Source organism: Sinocyclocheilus grahami, unplaced genomic scaffold, assembly GCF_001515645.1.
Source record: "Sinocyclocheilus grahami isolate Dianchi unplaced genomic scaffold, SAMN03320097.WGS_v1.1 scaffold440.1, whole genome shotgun sequence".
In the NCBI taxonomy this organism is placed as follows: Eukaryota; Metazoa; Chordata; class Actinopteri; order Cypriniformes; family Cyprinidae; genus Sinocyclocheilus; species Sinocyclocheilus grahami.
Window position 1 is genome coordinate 1,131,340 of NW_015505619.1, and position 12,681 is coordinate 1,144,020.

Here is a 12,681-nt window from a genome sequence, read left to right on the forward strand (position 1 = left end):
TTTTAAACCTATATGATTTGTATGATGATAAAAAAATTTTTTTATTAAATAATTAGGATCATTAAGATTTTATACTTTGTGACTTAATTTTATTTCTGCAAAAAACATAATATACAACTTGTTCTGTATTTAATATTTCTTATTTCATATTTAATATATTTGTATTTATGTATTTTGTTGTATTGTTTAAACACACACACACACAGAGTTATATAATGCATGCATGCATTTTGATCACAACAGGATCACACCATTTTTTTTACGCTAGATCAATAATTTTGATGAATCTCTGCATGTAATTGAAAGTGTTACATCAAGTATGAATATGTAGAAGTGCAGATGAGATTTTGCGCACACAAAGATATTTTTCCAATATTTTGAAAGTAATTAGGACTATTTTTGTGGTCTGTTCTTCCACAGAATAAAGGAAATCACATGAGTTTGAAATGACAGAATGTTTATGTGGACTATGCCTTTAAACGTGAGGCACTGATAATGAATGCATGCTCATGCACGTGGCATAGATGACATGTTGTCACTGAGGGTCTGGTTTTGTCTCAGGGGTCCTCTGAACTGGTACCGTAACGGGGAGAGGAACTGGCGTTGGATGTGTTCCAGGCCGAGGGGCAAGGCAAGTGTCCTCACTGCGCTCCCGCTCTCTGACACCGTCACTGTCAGAAATACCCAAGTGTCACTTATTCCAGCAATTCCACACCACATCTAGCACAGTCCTGCAGCCTGAGCGGAGCAGATGGTCAGGTGCCTGTTACCTGCCTGCCCCAACATCTGCTCCTCCATGATGAGCTGAAGTGCTTTAGCTCTGGCTGCATCACTCATAAATGTGTCTTTATATGAAATGGAAATCAATAACCGGTTCTTCTTTCAAATCAGTTGCACTTTTAAAAAATACTGATGCAGATTAATTGATTGATGCTGTTAAATGTTGTTTCATGCTGCAAATGCAATCAAGCCTGATACTAAAATATCACTTCTGACATTATTTTCAAAAATCTAATATGTTATATACCTTATCTTGTTCCATTTTTAGTCAGTTCCTTACGACTGTCAAAACTGATTTGATTGGTTGAAATGTACATGACAGTGCATCTGCCGTCACAGATCATGATGCCAGCTTTAATGGTGACCGCAGGAAAGGACCCTGTTCTTCTGCCAGCCTTTGCCACAGGCATGGAGAGCCTGGTGAGACTGCAACTTTGTTATTCTTCCATTATGTTAATGCTGCATTCACCTCATGTTATAATTACCATAATAACGACTTGGAGATTTTTACTCTGAGTTGTTCACGTCCTCGGACTCACAGATGTATGGAAGCTTATTTACAGTGCGGAATAAAAAATAAAAAAATATTCACACAGATTAACGTCAAGGAGTTAACGTCAGAATTCTCGCAATTCTGAGAAGACATTTTCAGAAAAGTCAGATTTGTGAGATATGAACTTTTTTTCTTACAACTCCAAGTTGTCTCGCAATTCTGACTTTTTTCTCGGAATTGTAAGCTAAACTTTTCTTAGAGGTATAAACTCGGAATTGTGATGTTAACTCAATTCTGAGAAGAAGAGTTAGTATTGTGAGATATAAACTCGCAATTGTAAGTCTTGAGTAGGTGCGGTTATGTTTTTGCGAATTTATATTTCGCAGTTCTGATAAAATAGTCTGAATTGCAAGTCAGTTTATTTATTCTTGCAATTCTGCCTTTTTCTCGGAATTGCAAGAGATTTTTTCTCAGAGATATAAACTTGCAATTCTGAGAAGAATAGTGAGAATTGTGAGATATATATATCAACGATTGAGAGGAAAAAAAGTCAGAATTGTGAGAGAAAAGTCACAATTACCTTTTTTTGTGAGTTTAGAAAGTCAGAATTGTAAGATATAAACTTGGAATTGTGAGAATAAAAATCAGAATTCTGAATTAAGCATCCTTACAAATTATTAGTGTCTATGGCGAGTTTAAAATTGTGAGTTTAACATACTGTAGACGTAAATTACAGTTATTCCGATACTTTACATAAACACAGTACGAGATTGCATGTGTAATGTCGTACTATAGCATTGTCCATGCAAGCTGACCTGATGTAAGCTGGTCTTGTATGTTTCTGTCTGAAGGTCCCCAACCTCACCAGAGGCCACATTGAGGAGTGTGGACACTGGACTCAGATGGAGAGGTAAGATTCACTGGAAACTGATGTTTGTGCGAATGTTTTTCCACCAAAACGATAATGCCACTTTGTGAAGGATGATATCACTGAGGAACTGGCACTTTTACAAAAGACTTTGGAAAGTGAAATTAAGAATACAGGGAAACAATATGAATTGATCACCAGTGAAATAATATTGTATATATAATAAAGAGTTTTACTTGAAATATTTTATTTTAAGAAAATGTGCATCTTAATAAAATGCCATTTTTAGAGTTTATTAAAAAAAATATCACATCTTAAACCAAAATAGTGAAATTATTTAATATTCACCCCTATGTTTACTTAATTATGATATTGTGAAAAAACTAATATGATTTGCATCTTTATAAATTGACTTTATTTTATCCAACATTGTATATATGATGGGGACATGAAAATGTACTGCATAACAAGAATGATTCATTATATTGACATTAAACTTAATCAAAAACTCGTATAGTGACAATTTACATGTCTGAATGGCTTTAAAATTACATGGTGTGTTGCTTAAATGTCGGCAAGGTATCAGGAATACTTGGTTTCCAGGAAATTGGATTGCAAAAAATAATTGACGGACTGTCTGACCTTTAGTACTTTAGTTGACTGTTGTTATATTGGGAGTGTAATAATTGATAGAATAAAATAGGTTAATACGATGTCAGGTTAGGTTAGGTGGATTAAATGCTCATAGATTGTGTAAGATTCAGCCTACAATGCAGGGTTTTTGACTCTTATATTTTCTAAAACATGTGCATCCTCCTTCTTCCCATCATTTCTTGTCCCTTTTCTCAGATCAAATGCTAGACTTATTTCAGTAGTAAATAATTTGAGTCATATTACTTTAGCAGCACATACCAGGTTATTCTCATGAAAACTCTCAACAATATTTTTAGGTTATGTTTCATCCCAAATATAATATTTTTGCATAGAGAATAGATTTTATGCTTTGAGAGTTATTATAGTTAAGTAAATAATTAAAGGGGTCATATGACGTTGCTAAAAAGAACATTTATTTGGTGTGTTTGGTGTAATGAATGTGTTTATGCGGTTTAAGGTTTAAAAAAACACATTATTTTCCACATTATGTACATTATTGTTTCTCCTCTATGCCCCGCCTTTCTGAAACGCGTCGATTTTTACAAAGCTCATCGGTCTGAAAAGCGAGGTGTGCTGTGATTGGCCAGCTATCCAGTGCGTTGTGATTACATCATATAACCCCTTTAAATAAAATAATTAAAAAAAATTATTGAACCATAAAAAAGGAAATCATAAAAAGCTTGCTTTACTGGAATTAAAATAAACTTTAACTGAAATTATATATATATAATTGTGGTATTTATCTAACCCTAACCCAAATATATTTGAGGTCTGAGATGTGAAAACAATGAAGAGAGAGAGGGCAAATATTTTGCATTTTAGGTCAGCGTTGCCATCTAATCAGCCAATATTGTCTCAAATAGCCTGCATAGCACTTATACCAAATATATTCAATCTTGATTTTATATATATATATATATATATATATATATACATACAGCATTTTATTCAGCTTGATATACTAAAATAACTGAAAATATATAATTTTTTTAATACTTTTTAAAAAGAATATATTATTTACATATTTACACATATTTAGAAAACAATTAAACAAAACTGACAAAAATGACAAACACACTCAGTAAAATTACTAAAACTTATAAAAACTCATGATAACAAAATATAAAAATATTCATAAAAATATAAAAAAATATAATAGCATCTCAGTGGTACCAAAAACTGTGACATTTAAAAAGAAACACCATGATGCAAAAATAGGCTTAATTTTCCTTGAACAGGAAACATAATATAATATATATCCAAAATATATTTATTGTATACGTATGTATGTATGTATTTATTTATTTTTCTTTCTTTTGCCATATATACCCTTTTTATTTGGATGAAAGACATTGACCCAGACATGTTAAAATCTTTGAAATGTAGCAGAAAATTGCATCATGTTGAAAGCATGTTCAGGATGCTTGTGTCGAAACAGTCAACTCAACAGACTATTATTTCCCGACTGACTATTGTTCATTGTCATTTATAAGCCTTTTAGAGCAGCAGCACGTTACCATTCAGCATTTCTTACAGAGAGGAGCGTCTACCATCAGGACCGGTGTGAGCATTCAGTTTTAAATGAAGGATTGCTCAGATCCAGGGTTTCCATCATTGAACGGGGGCAGGGCGGTGAATGTGCAACACCATCACCGTGGTCAAGCAGCCAATCACATAAATAACAGTAACGTGACACTGATGGAAAGATCCAGCTCACCTCAAGGTCAAACCACCATACAGAGAAAAACATCCCTCTTATATGTCATTTAAAAAATACAAACCCAAAAACACTACAACTCCCATCTGATAAAGCAGGAGGAATCTCACATAATCTGCTCAAGAAGGCATCCAGGTCACATTTCACCCAGTAATCAACAGAAAGAAATTAGGTTGCATATTATACTGTAGGCTTACATAATAAGATCCTTTCCTTCAGAAGAGATAGTTTAGCATTTAGTTTTTAAATATTTGTCCCGTTTCCAATGCTTTTCCAGGAACTGTAGTCGTTAAAAGTAGGGTTGTGACGGTGAGGACATTTTCCCACCGGTTAATCGACGTGTGACAACACCGGTAATACCGGTATCACCGCGGGGGCGGGGCATTCCCTCTTTTCCTCGCTTTCCTTTGCTTTTAAATAGCTTGTAAAAGCTGCGTGCGCATTTTACTTTCACTTTCGAATTAGCGGCAGTTCAGTGTCAATTGCTTGAATGCAACAACAAAATACAACGTCAAACTCACTTTAGCCTATATATAAAACATAGAACTTTTATTAACAAAACAAATACAAATACACCATGCTATAGGGCAGGCTATGCCTAATATAAAATAACAAATAACTTACATAAAGTTTAAATAGGTATACAAAACTGGAAATAGGCCAAGTAAACATGTATAATATATAACCAAATAAATAAGAAACGTAGAACGTTTATTAGCAAAACGAGTAAGAAAGCTTGGAGGCACGGCATACACCTCGATGTAAATTTTTTTTTATAAATGACACAAAGTTTAAATAAAGTAAAAATCAGCAAACAATGTGGAACCAATTAAATGAGAAACAAATGTTTTTAAAAAACTTCCAAAATCACCTTAGATAAATGGCAAAAGTCAACAGGCTTTTCAAAATCCAAAATATTGCCAAACAGGCGCTTTTGCATCTCGTTTCGAAACTAAATCATCCGCGATCTTATTGTCTGTCTCTCCTCACTCTTCTTGTCAGTCAGCTGGACTCACTCTCCTCACTGGAGAAATGAAATCTGATCTGTGATGCGACTGTCGTTCGGCACGCTGCATTGAGCAGCCGTGTTCAGTTTTTAATTGTAGTGTCTGTTCTTTTACTGAACTAAATTATTTTTATTACTATAAAAAATCTAAATGACGGTGGGGGTCGGTGCCGCGGTGGGCAAGTGACATAACCAGTGTTGCGGCTTAACACCGGTATCACCGTCAGCACCGTCTATCACGGCAAGCCTAGTTAACAGTGATCCACAGCCCATTTCATGTGCATATTGCAAAATGAACTCAAAACGCTTTACTAAAAATGACCCACAGTGTAGGCTGAAGGGTGAAGTGTACCTTACATGTCCTTTAAAGTGTGAAAGATGGCCTGAAACTGTTGGCAGATGCTGTCAGATAAGTCAAAAATAGAAACCAAACCTACCTGATACGTATCTCACACCACCAACGGCTCTTTCCATTCAGGTCATGGGGCATTTCAGAGCTTTATTCTGGTAAACCGGCTGTTTCAGATACAGCGATCAGATTTACTTGACATATACTTGGACATAATCTTAGAGTGTCACTGCATTGCAAAAAAAAAAAAAAAAGATTTTCTTTCTTACTCTAATTTTTTTGTCTTATTTTCCAGCACATATATCTAAAACATTTATTACATATATTTGAGAAGCAAAATCACATAAGATAGTGTCTCATTTTTAAGATTATTTTTTGCTTTGTGTATGTGTTACATATATATATACATACACACACAATAATAATAATAAAAATAATAATGTATGGATAATTAATTCAAACAAAGTCAGGGATGGTATCATTAACTAAAGCTAAATTTATTAAAAAAATTGTGAATTGAAATATAAAATAAATGTTTACTAAAATAAAATATTAAAAAATATATTTTTTATAAAAATATAAACACACACACATATATATATATTTAAAAAAATAAACTTATTTAAAAAGGAAAACCATTATTTTTCTTACCCCATTGGCAGATTTTTCTTGTTTTAAGCTTAAATTCATTTAATTTTGATAGATTTTTCAGAAAACAATATCAAATATCACTTGTCAGTGTTTCCTGAATTAGGAACATTTAGATGTTTGTGCTGGAAAACATGACGAAAATACTTCTTTAAATGATTCTCAAAGCTCATCTGTATGGCAGTGGTTTTATGGTAATGTCCTGGTGGTGTGGTTAATGTTCTCTAATTAGCAGAGCGTGATTTAACCGTCCTCTCCGCACTGACCCGAGGGCTCGATAACGCAACCCCTGCGGCAGTAAATTATTTTAACGTCTCTTGACCCGTCCACCTCCATCACCCTCTCCACCCTCCGCAGAACTTCAGCAATCAATAGATGAATGCTGACATTCTGAACCTGTCAGAAAACGCCTGGCTTCATTTCCAAAACAGGACATGAGACGTGACCCCGTGACCCCGTTCAGACAATGACACCCTGTTAAGTGAGGAAGATTTTTATAAGTCTCTGAACTTACACACGGGTCATTTGTGGTTACTACCTTTCGATAGGAAATGTGTTAACCGGGGTTTGCTAAATGTGACGAGATTTGAATAGGATTAGGTGTTTTGAAAAAATCAAACACAGCTAAGTATTAAAGTTGAGCGTGTGCCTTAGTGTCTGAGCTCCAGATATGAATGATTCCTCAAATCATGAGTCTTGCTGAGGTGCTTTACTAACCATGTAAAGCCTAACATACGCAACAATTGTCCAAAAAATCTTTTTTTTAAAAACAGTTTATTGAACTTTTAGTCAAAATCCAAAAAAGGTTTGCATATCTATATTTATTGAGTATTGTACTTGATGAATCAGGCTTTTATGGCTTAAGTAGTATGATATAATGAGAATATGGAGGAAAACTGTTTTATTCATATGTTCAAACTGAGAAACCATAAGCAATTTGAAGCAGATGCTGATATTTATTATGAATAGCTTCTGATAGCTTGTCATGTAAATCAATGAGTATAGCAGAAACTTAAAACATAAAATTATAGAAATATCAGCCGTCACTTTAAATCTGCAGATAATGTCTCAGTTAGATGACATTTAATTGCTTAGTTTGATGATCAAAACATATAATGCCATGCAATGATGAAAAGCCTGATGATAATATTTGATAATCACATTTGAACATGATTTTTGTATGATGATGATAATAATAATAATTATGATAGTCAACCCTAATCAGGGTTATTATTAATTAATAACATAATAATTAATGTTTAACTAAAATAAAAAACATTTTTCAGTTTCATTTACTTTAAATCAGAGTACTAAATTAACTAAAACTAAATCAATCAAAAATAAAAACTAAAACGTAACAATATAGAGATTAAAAGAGACTAATAAAAATGTCAAAACACAACAAAACGGCTAAATTCTAAATCAAAATATTAACAAAAACTAGTTTAGTACACTAATGATAGTAAAGTAACACTGAAGTTGCTTCAATCCAGTCAGTGTTCGTCTTACTGAAATATTACTAACAATATAAAAGTTATCTTATGTTTACTTTATGAATATCAGTAAAGATTTCTCAGCAAAAAGACGCATGAACCACAAGCTGAAGGTGGATGTTTTTACAATGATACTAAAAGGCCTTTTACTTGCTAAAAAAGGCATGTAGTAGATTGTGTACAAAGTTTTTCAGCAAATTGGAGGCCTTACAAATGTATCCAATATGATCCAGTAAGCTGTATAGGGTTAATGATTTGTTCAAATCTCTTAACGCTCATCATGAGCCATCGTAATAGAAAGCATCACTAATTATTTTAATGCCACAGTCGTTTGAGGTTATATCACATGATCAGATCAGTCCGATCTCTTTTTCCTCTTCTCTCTTCAGGCCTGCAGAGCTCAATGAAATCCTCATCTCCTGGCTGAAGGAAACACACCAGAAAGCCTCTATCCATGTTCATCCCAAGTTATGAGAGCATGATCTTGATTTAACTATACGCAGGCGAATGAACTAAAGTGCACTAATGTCCAGGCTTGCTGATTGCATAATAATAGTCCATTGTCATGTGAGTAGATTTCAGTAGTCCAGTGCTTTTTATATGAAGTCTTTTATAATACACTGCAATAATGAACAGACTTTTTTTACAGACAGTGTCTGTAGCTCAAATAAGCTCATATTTACATTTTGTGTGAACAGCATCTGTCACTGTTTGCACTTAGTGTAAATAGCCACTGCCTATTTTAATGTAATATTGATGAATGTCACATTTTATTATGAATTGTTTTATTAACAGCTTGCTTTGCAAAAATAAAACCAATAAATAATCCTTTGCTTTGTAATAAACTGAATCAATACTGCTTTACAAGAATCATTAATTGTATATTGTTTGCTACAAACATTGATATTTTGGCCTGAACAATTACTCTATTTTTTGAATAGTGGCATCAGCCAATAAGTTCATTTCAGAATTTAATTTTACAGAAGTGGTCATTTCTACTCACTGTCTAGAAACATAAAGCAAACCTTTATGGATTTTGTGTATTCAATTTGTTTTATTTCTCATTTAATGTTATATTCTATCATAATATTTTATTAATAATGGGTCAGTTTGAATTTCTTTAAAAACAAAAACAAATGTTCTTCCACAAAGATGCATCAAATTGATCAAAAGTGAGAGCAAAGCCATTTATGTTACAAAAGGTTTCTTTTTTCAATAAATGCTGTTCTTTTGAACTTGCTATTCTTCAAAGAATCTTGAAAAATAAAAATGCTCACAGTTTTCACAAAAATAGGAAGCAGCACAACTGTTTTCGACAGTGATAATCAGAAATGCTTCTTGAGCAGCAAATCAGCATATTAGAATGATTTCTGAAGATCATGTGACACTGAAGACTGGAGGAATGATGCTGAAAATTCAGCTTTGCATCAGAAATAAATTACATTTTAAAGAGCAGGTCATATTGTATTTTAAAGTGTCCTAATATTGTGTTGGAGTCCCCTACAACAGGTTTAAATGCATCTAAGGTCAGAAAACATTGTAATTTTCTCAGAATATACATTTAATATTAGAGTCCTTTGCCAATGATTTTGAAACGATTCGTTCCAAGCAAGTTCAGAGCAAACCCCGCCCTTCCATAAGCCTACTCTGCTCTGATTGGTCAGCTGGCCAAGCCTGCTGTGATTGGCACAGAGAGGAGTCCTTGAGCAAGTTAGCGTCGCGAGCAGTGTTGCCAACTTAGCGATTTTGTTGCTAAATTTAGCAACTTTTCAGACTACCCTAGCAACTTTTTCTTCCAAAAGCACCTAGCAACAAATTTAGCAATTTAAAAAAATGGATTTGGCAACCTTTAGCAACTTTTGATAAGTGACTCAGACAATAAAAAGGCACACATTTTCCATCCAAATTACACAAAAAGTGGAAAACACAGATGCCTAGCAGTACACACATCACGAGAATTGAGTTAGCTGCTATTTGCAATTGTTCAATTTAATAATAATAATTGAATAATTTGATAATTGAATAATTGTTCATTTATGATACACTTTGTTAGTAGCTTGTACCTGCGATTGTTGATCAGTTAGTACACTGTAAGAAAAATGGAAAATCTTTCAGGACATTATCCATCATCCATTGTAACCCTGTAACCCAAAAACACAATGCGTAATTTAAAAACCAACTGTCATTGTTTAGTTAACACTCGAAGGTGATTGGGCTCTCGGGCGAGATCCCAATTCGTCAGTCACTGACGTAACGTCTCCGTTCCCTCCTTCAGGGAACGAGGGTTACACAAGTAACCTAGACGTTTACTAGCTATTAAAAAAACTTAAATTGAAATTCAAAAATGTGTACGTTTTCAATAATTCAATGTATTTAAAAATGCTACCACTGACAAAGCACCTTTACATAAAACAATAATATAGTGCTCCAATCCGTTCTTAAAATAATGACATAAAATACAAAAACACTTATGCAAGCGAATCGTGCCCACAGCTAAAGTTTAGCTGCTAAACTGTGAACACTTAAAACAATAATGGTGGATACGTTAGCCGAGTGCTAACGTGACTAACTGATGAAATGATGTTGTAAACCAAAATATGTCTACTGTAATGTTTGAAGAATGACAGACAAAAGACGCTCTGTCTTAACTTTTAATCAGAACACAGAACAGCTGTATCACAGGCGCAGCAGTCTAACTAACTCGCTCATATCTCCCGCATTATCCCTAGAACTGCCGGTGCAGCAAAATAAACGGCAATTTCACAATTATTATAAAGTCTGTGCGCTACACTACATTCTTTATTATTAAACGAAGTAATTATTTGAACAACGTCAGTCTACATTAATCGACACATTCTTAGGAAATAGCGGGTTCACAGCGAATTATCAGAACTATTTATTCAGTAAGACAGTAATATCGTGCTTTACCTGGAAACCTAAAGCTGTACTAGGTGTACATCACATATTAGCAAAAAAACTTGATATTTTGAGCTCTCAATTGAAAATGTACACATAACGTATCAATCGTACTTACAGGCTGTGCTTCGGAGAGCTTGTTAGTCCAAATAAAGAAGATTAGAAGCCGACGAAGATAAAAGCCAAGATTAGAGAAGCAGTCCTCGGTAAAATGATGAGCACACAACAAAAGGTTTGAATTGTATTTCTGTGTTATCCTTGAACACAGCATCTTCTCGACATGATGTAAACACACTAACTAGCGGAAAGAGTTTGTGGGCAGGTCAGACTCGCGGGCAGGCGGGGATTATGCAAATGTGTTACCCAGTGACGTATACCGGTAACAGGCAAAAGATTCGAAAACATGACGACTCGTTAAGGCGATTCAGAATCGACTCTCTCTTTTGAGAGACAATATCTTTATTTATTGTGCAGCTTTGCAGACTGTTTTCATTTAAGGATAGCTACGTTATAAGCTGCAAAAGAGATATTTTTCAAAAACCCATATGACCTGCTCTTTAAAATCTATTCAAATAAAAAAACACATTTTAAATTGTAATAATATTTCACATTTGTATTATTTTCATAAATGAGAACATCAAGTAAATGCAACCTTGCTGAGCATAATTTGATCAGTAATGCTCTACCTCTTCAGTAGTCAGTAGCTGATTTCCAGCTTTAATACATCGGATTTTCATCAATAAACCCTTGAACTCTTAAAGCATCTGCTGTTAACTAGTGTGGTATTTCCCGAGGAGGAGCTGTGACTACAGTCATGGCGTCTTCTTGTCCTCAAGAACAGCAGCCGCTCTCTTTGTTAAAGCAGACTGATTGCATTGACCTGAGATTGCTGTTTTATAATGAGTGTAGAGGAAGGCAGAGCGGCGCTAGAACCGCTGCAACTGCTTCATTTCAAAAAGGAAATGATTTCACATACAAAGGGGTCATTTTCTGCAGTAACGAGCGACTCGCTGTTTTCTAAAGGGACAGTCGTGCTCCCTTCATTCTGAGTGTCAGTGTCTAAACTCTCAAGAGCACAGAGAATGTGTTTAGACATCCTTCCTGTTTGCTACGATTTGAGTTACGTTTCTGCTTTGAAAACTCACTGAAAGAGATAATTAAACTTTCTGGTTAGTGATTATGCACTTTAATTATTTACCATATTCATATTCAGCTAGGGTTTTAGGCAATTTTGGTAACGATGGAATATTTTTGAAGTTTAAATTCATTATTGGTGTGACTTGTTTTAAATACATGTACATTTTAAATATTTACATGTACAGTTCCTGTCAATATTTACAGTAACTGCTATGTCATGGGTTTGATTCCCAGAAAATGCACATGGTAAAATGTATACCTTGAATACAGGTTGCTTTGGATAAAAGCATCTACCAAATATGCTATTTTTAATACATTTGAATATGCAAGTTAACTGTCAGATGCACATTTACATGTGGTATGCATTAAATCTGCATTCATCTTGCCAAACAAAACCATTAAAATAAAGTATGGACAAACCCAGCGAATAGGTTTGTCCATATTTTACCCAGCACTGGGTTGCATTTAACCCAGCATTTTTAGAGTGTATGTTCACATTCAAAATGTAAACTATATTATCTGCAACTGATATATTAAAAGTTGCATACTGTATATAGTACATCCAACTTCATCTGCATATACAGTATACTCACGTCACGTAAAGCCATATATAATATATA

General features: G+C 34.0%; 1 protein-coding gene across 1 annotated transcript in view; it reads left to right on the forward strand.

Moving 5' to 3' along the window:
• The window catches only part of LOC107552031 (bifunctional epoxide hydrolase 2-like), a 22,417-nt gene extending 13,685 nt beyond the window's left edge, over positions 1 to 8,732 (forward strand). The window contains exons 15-18 of the mRNA XM_016233838.1: positions 562 to 631; positions 1,120 to 1,200; positions 2,125 to 2,183; positions 8,398 to 8,732. Of these exons, the coding sequence (XP_016089324.1) occupies positions 562 to 631; positions 1,120 to 1,200; positions 2,125 to 2,183; positions 8,398 to 8,482 (295 nt within the window). The 3' untranslated portion in view covers positions 8,483 to 8,732. The remainder of the gene's footprint in view (positions 1 to 561; positions 632 to 1,119; positions 1,201 to 2,124; positions 2,184 to 8,397) is intronic.
• Positions 8,733 to 12,681: the final 3,949 nt, after the last annotated feature.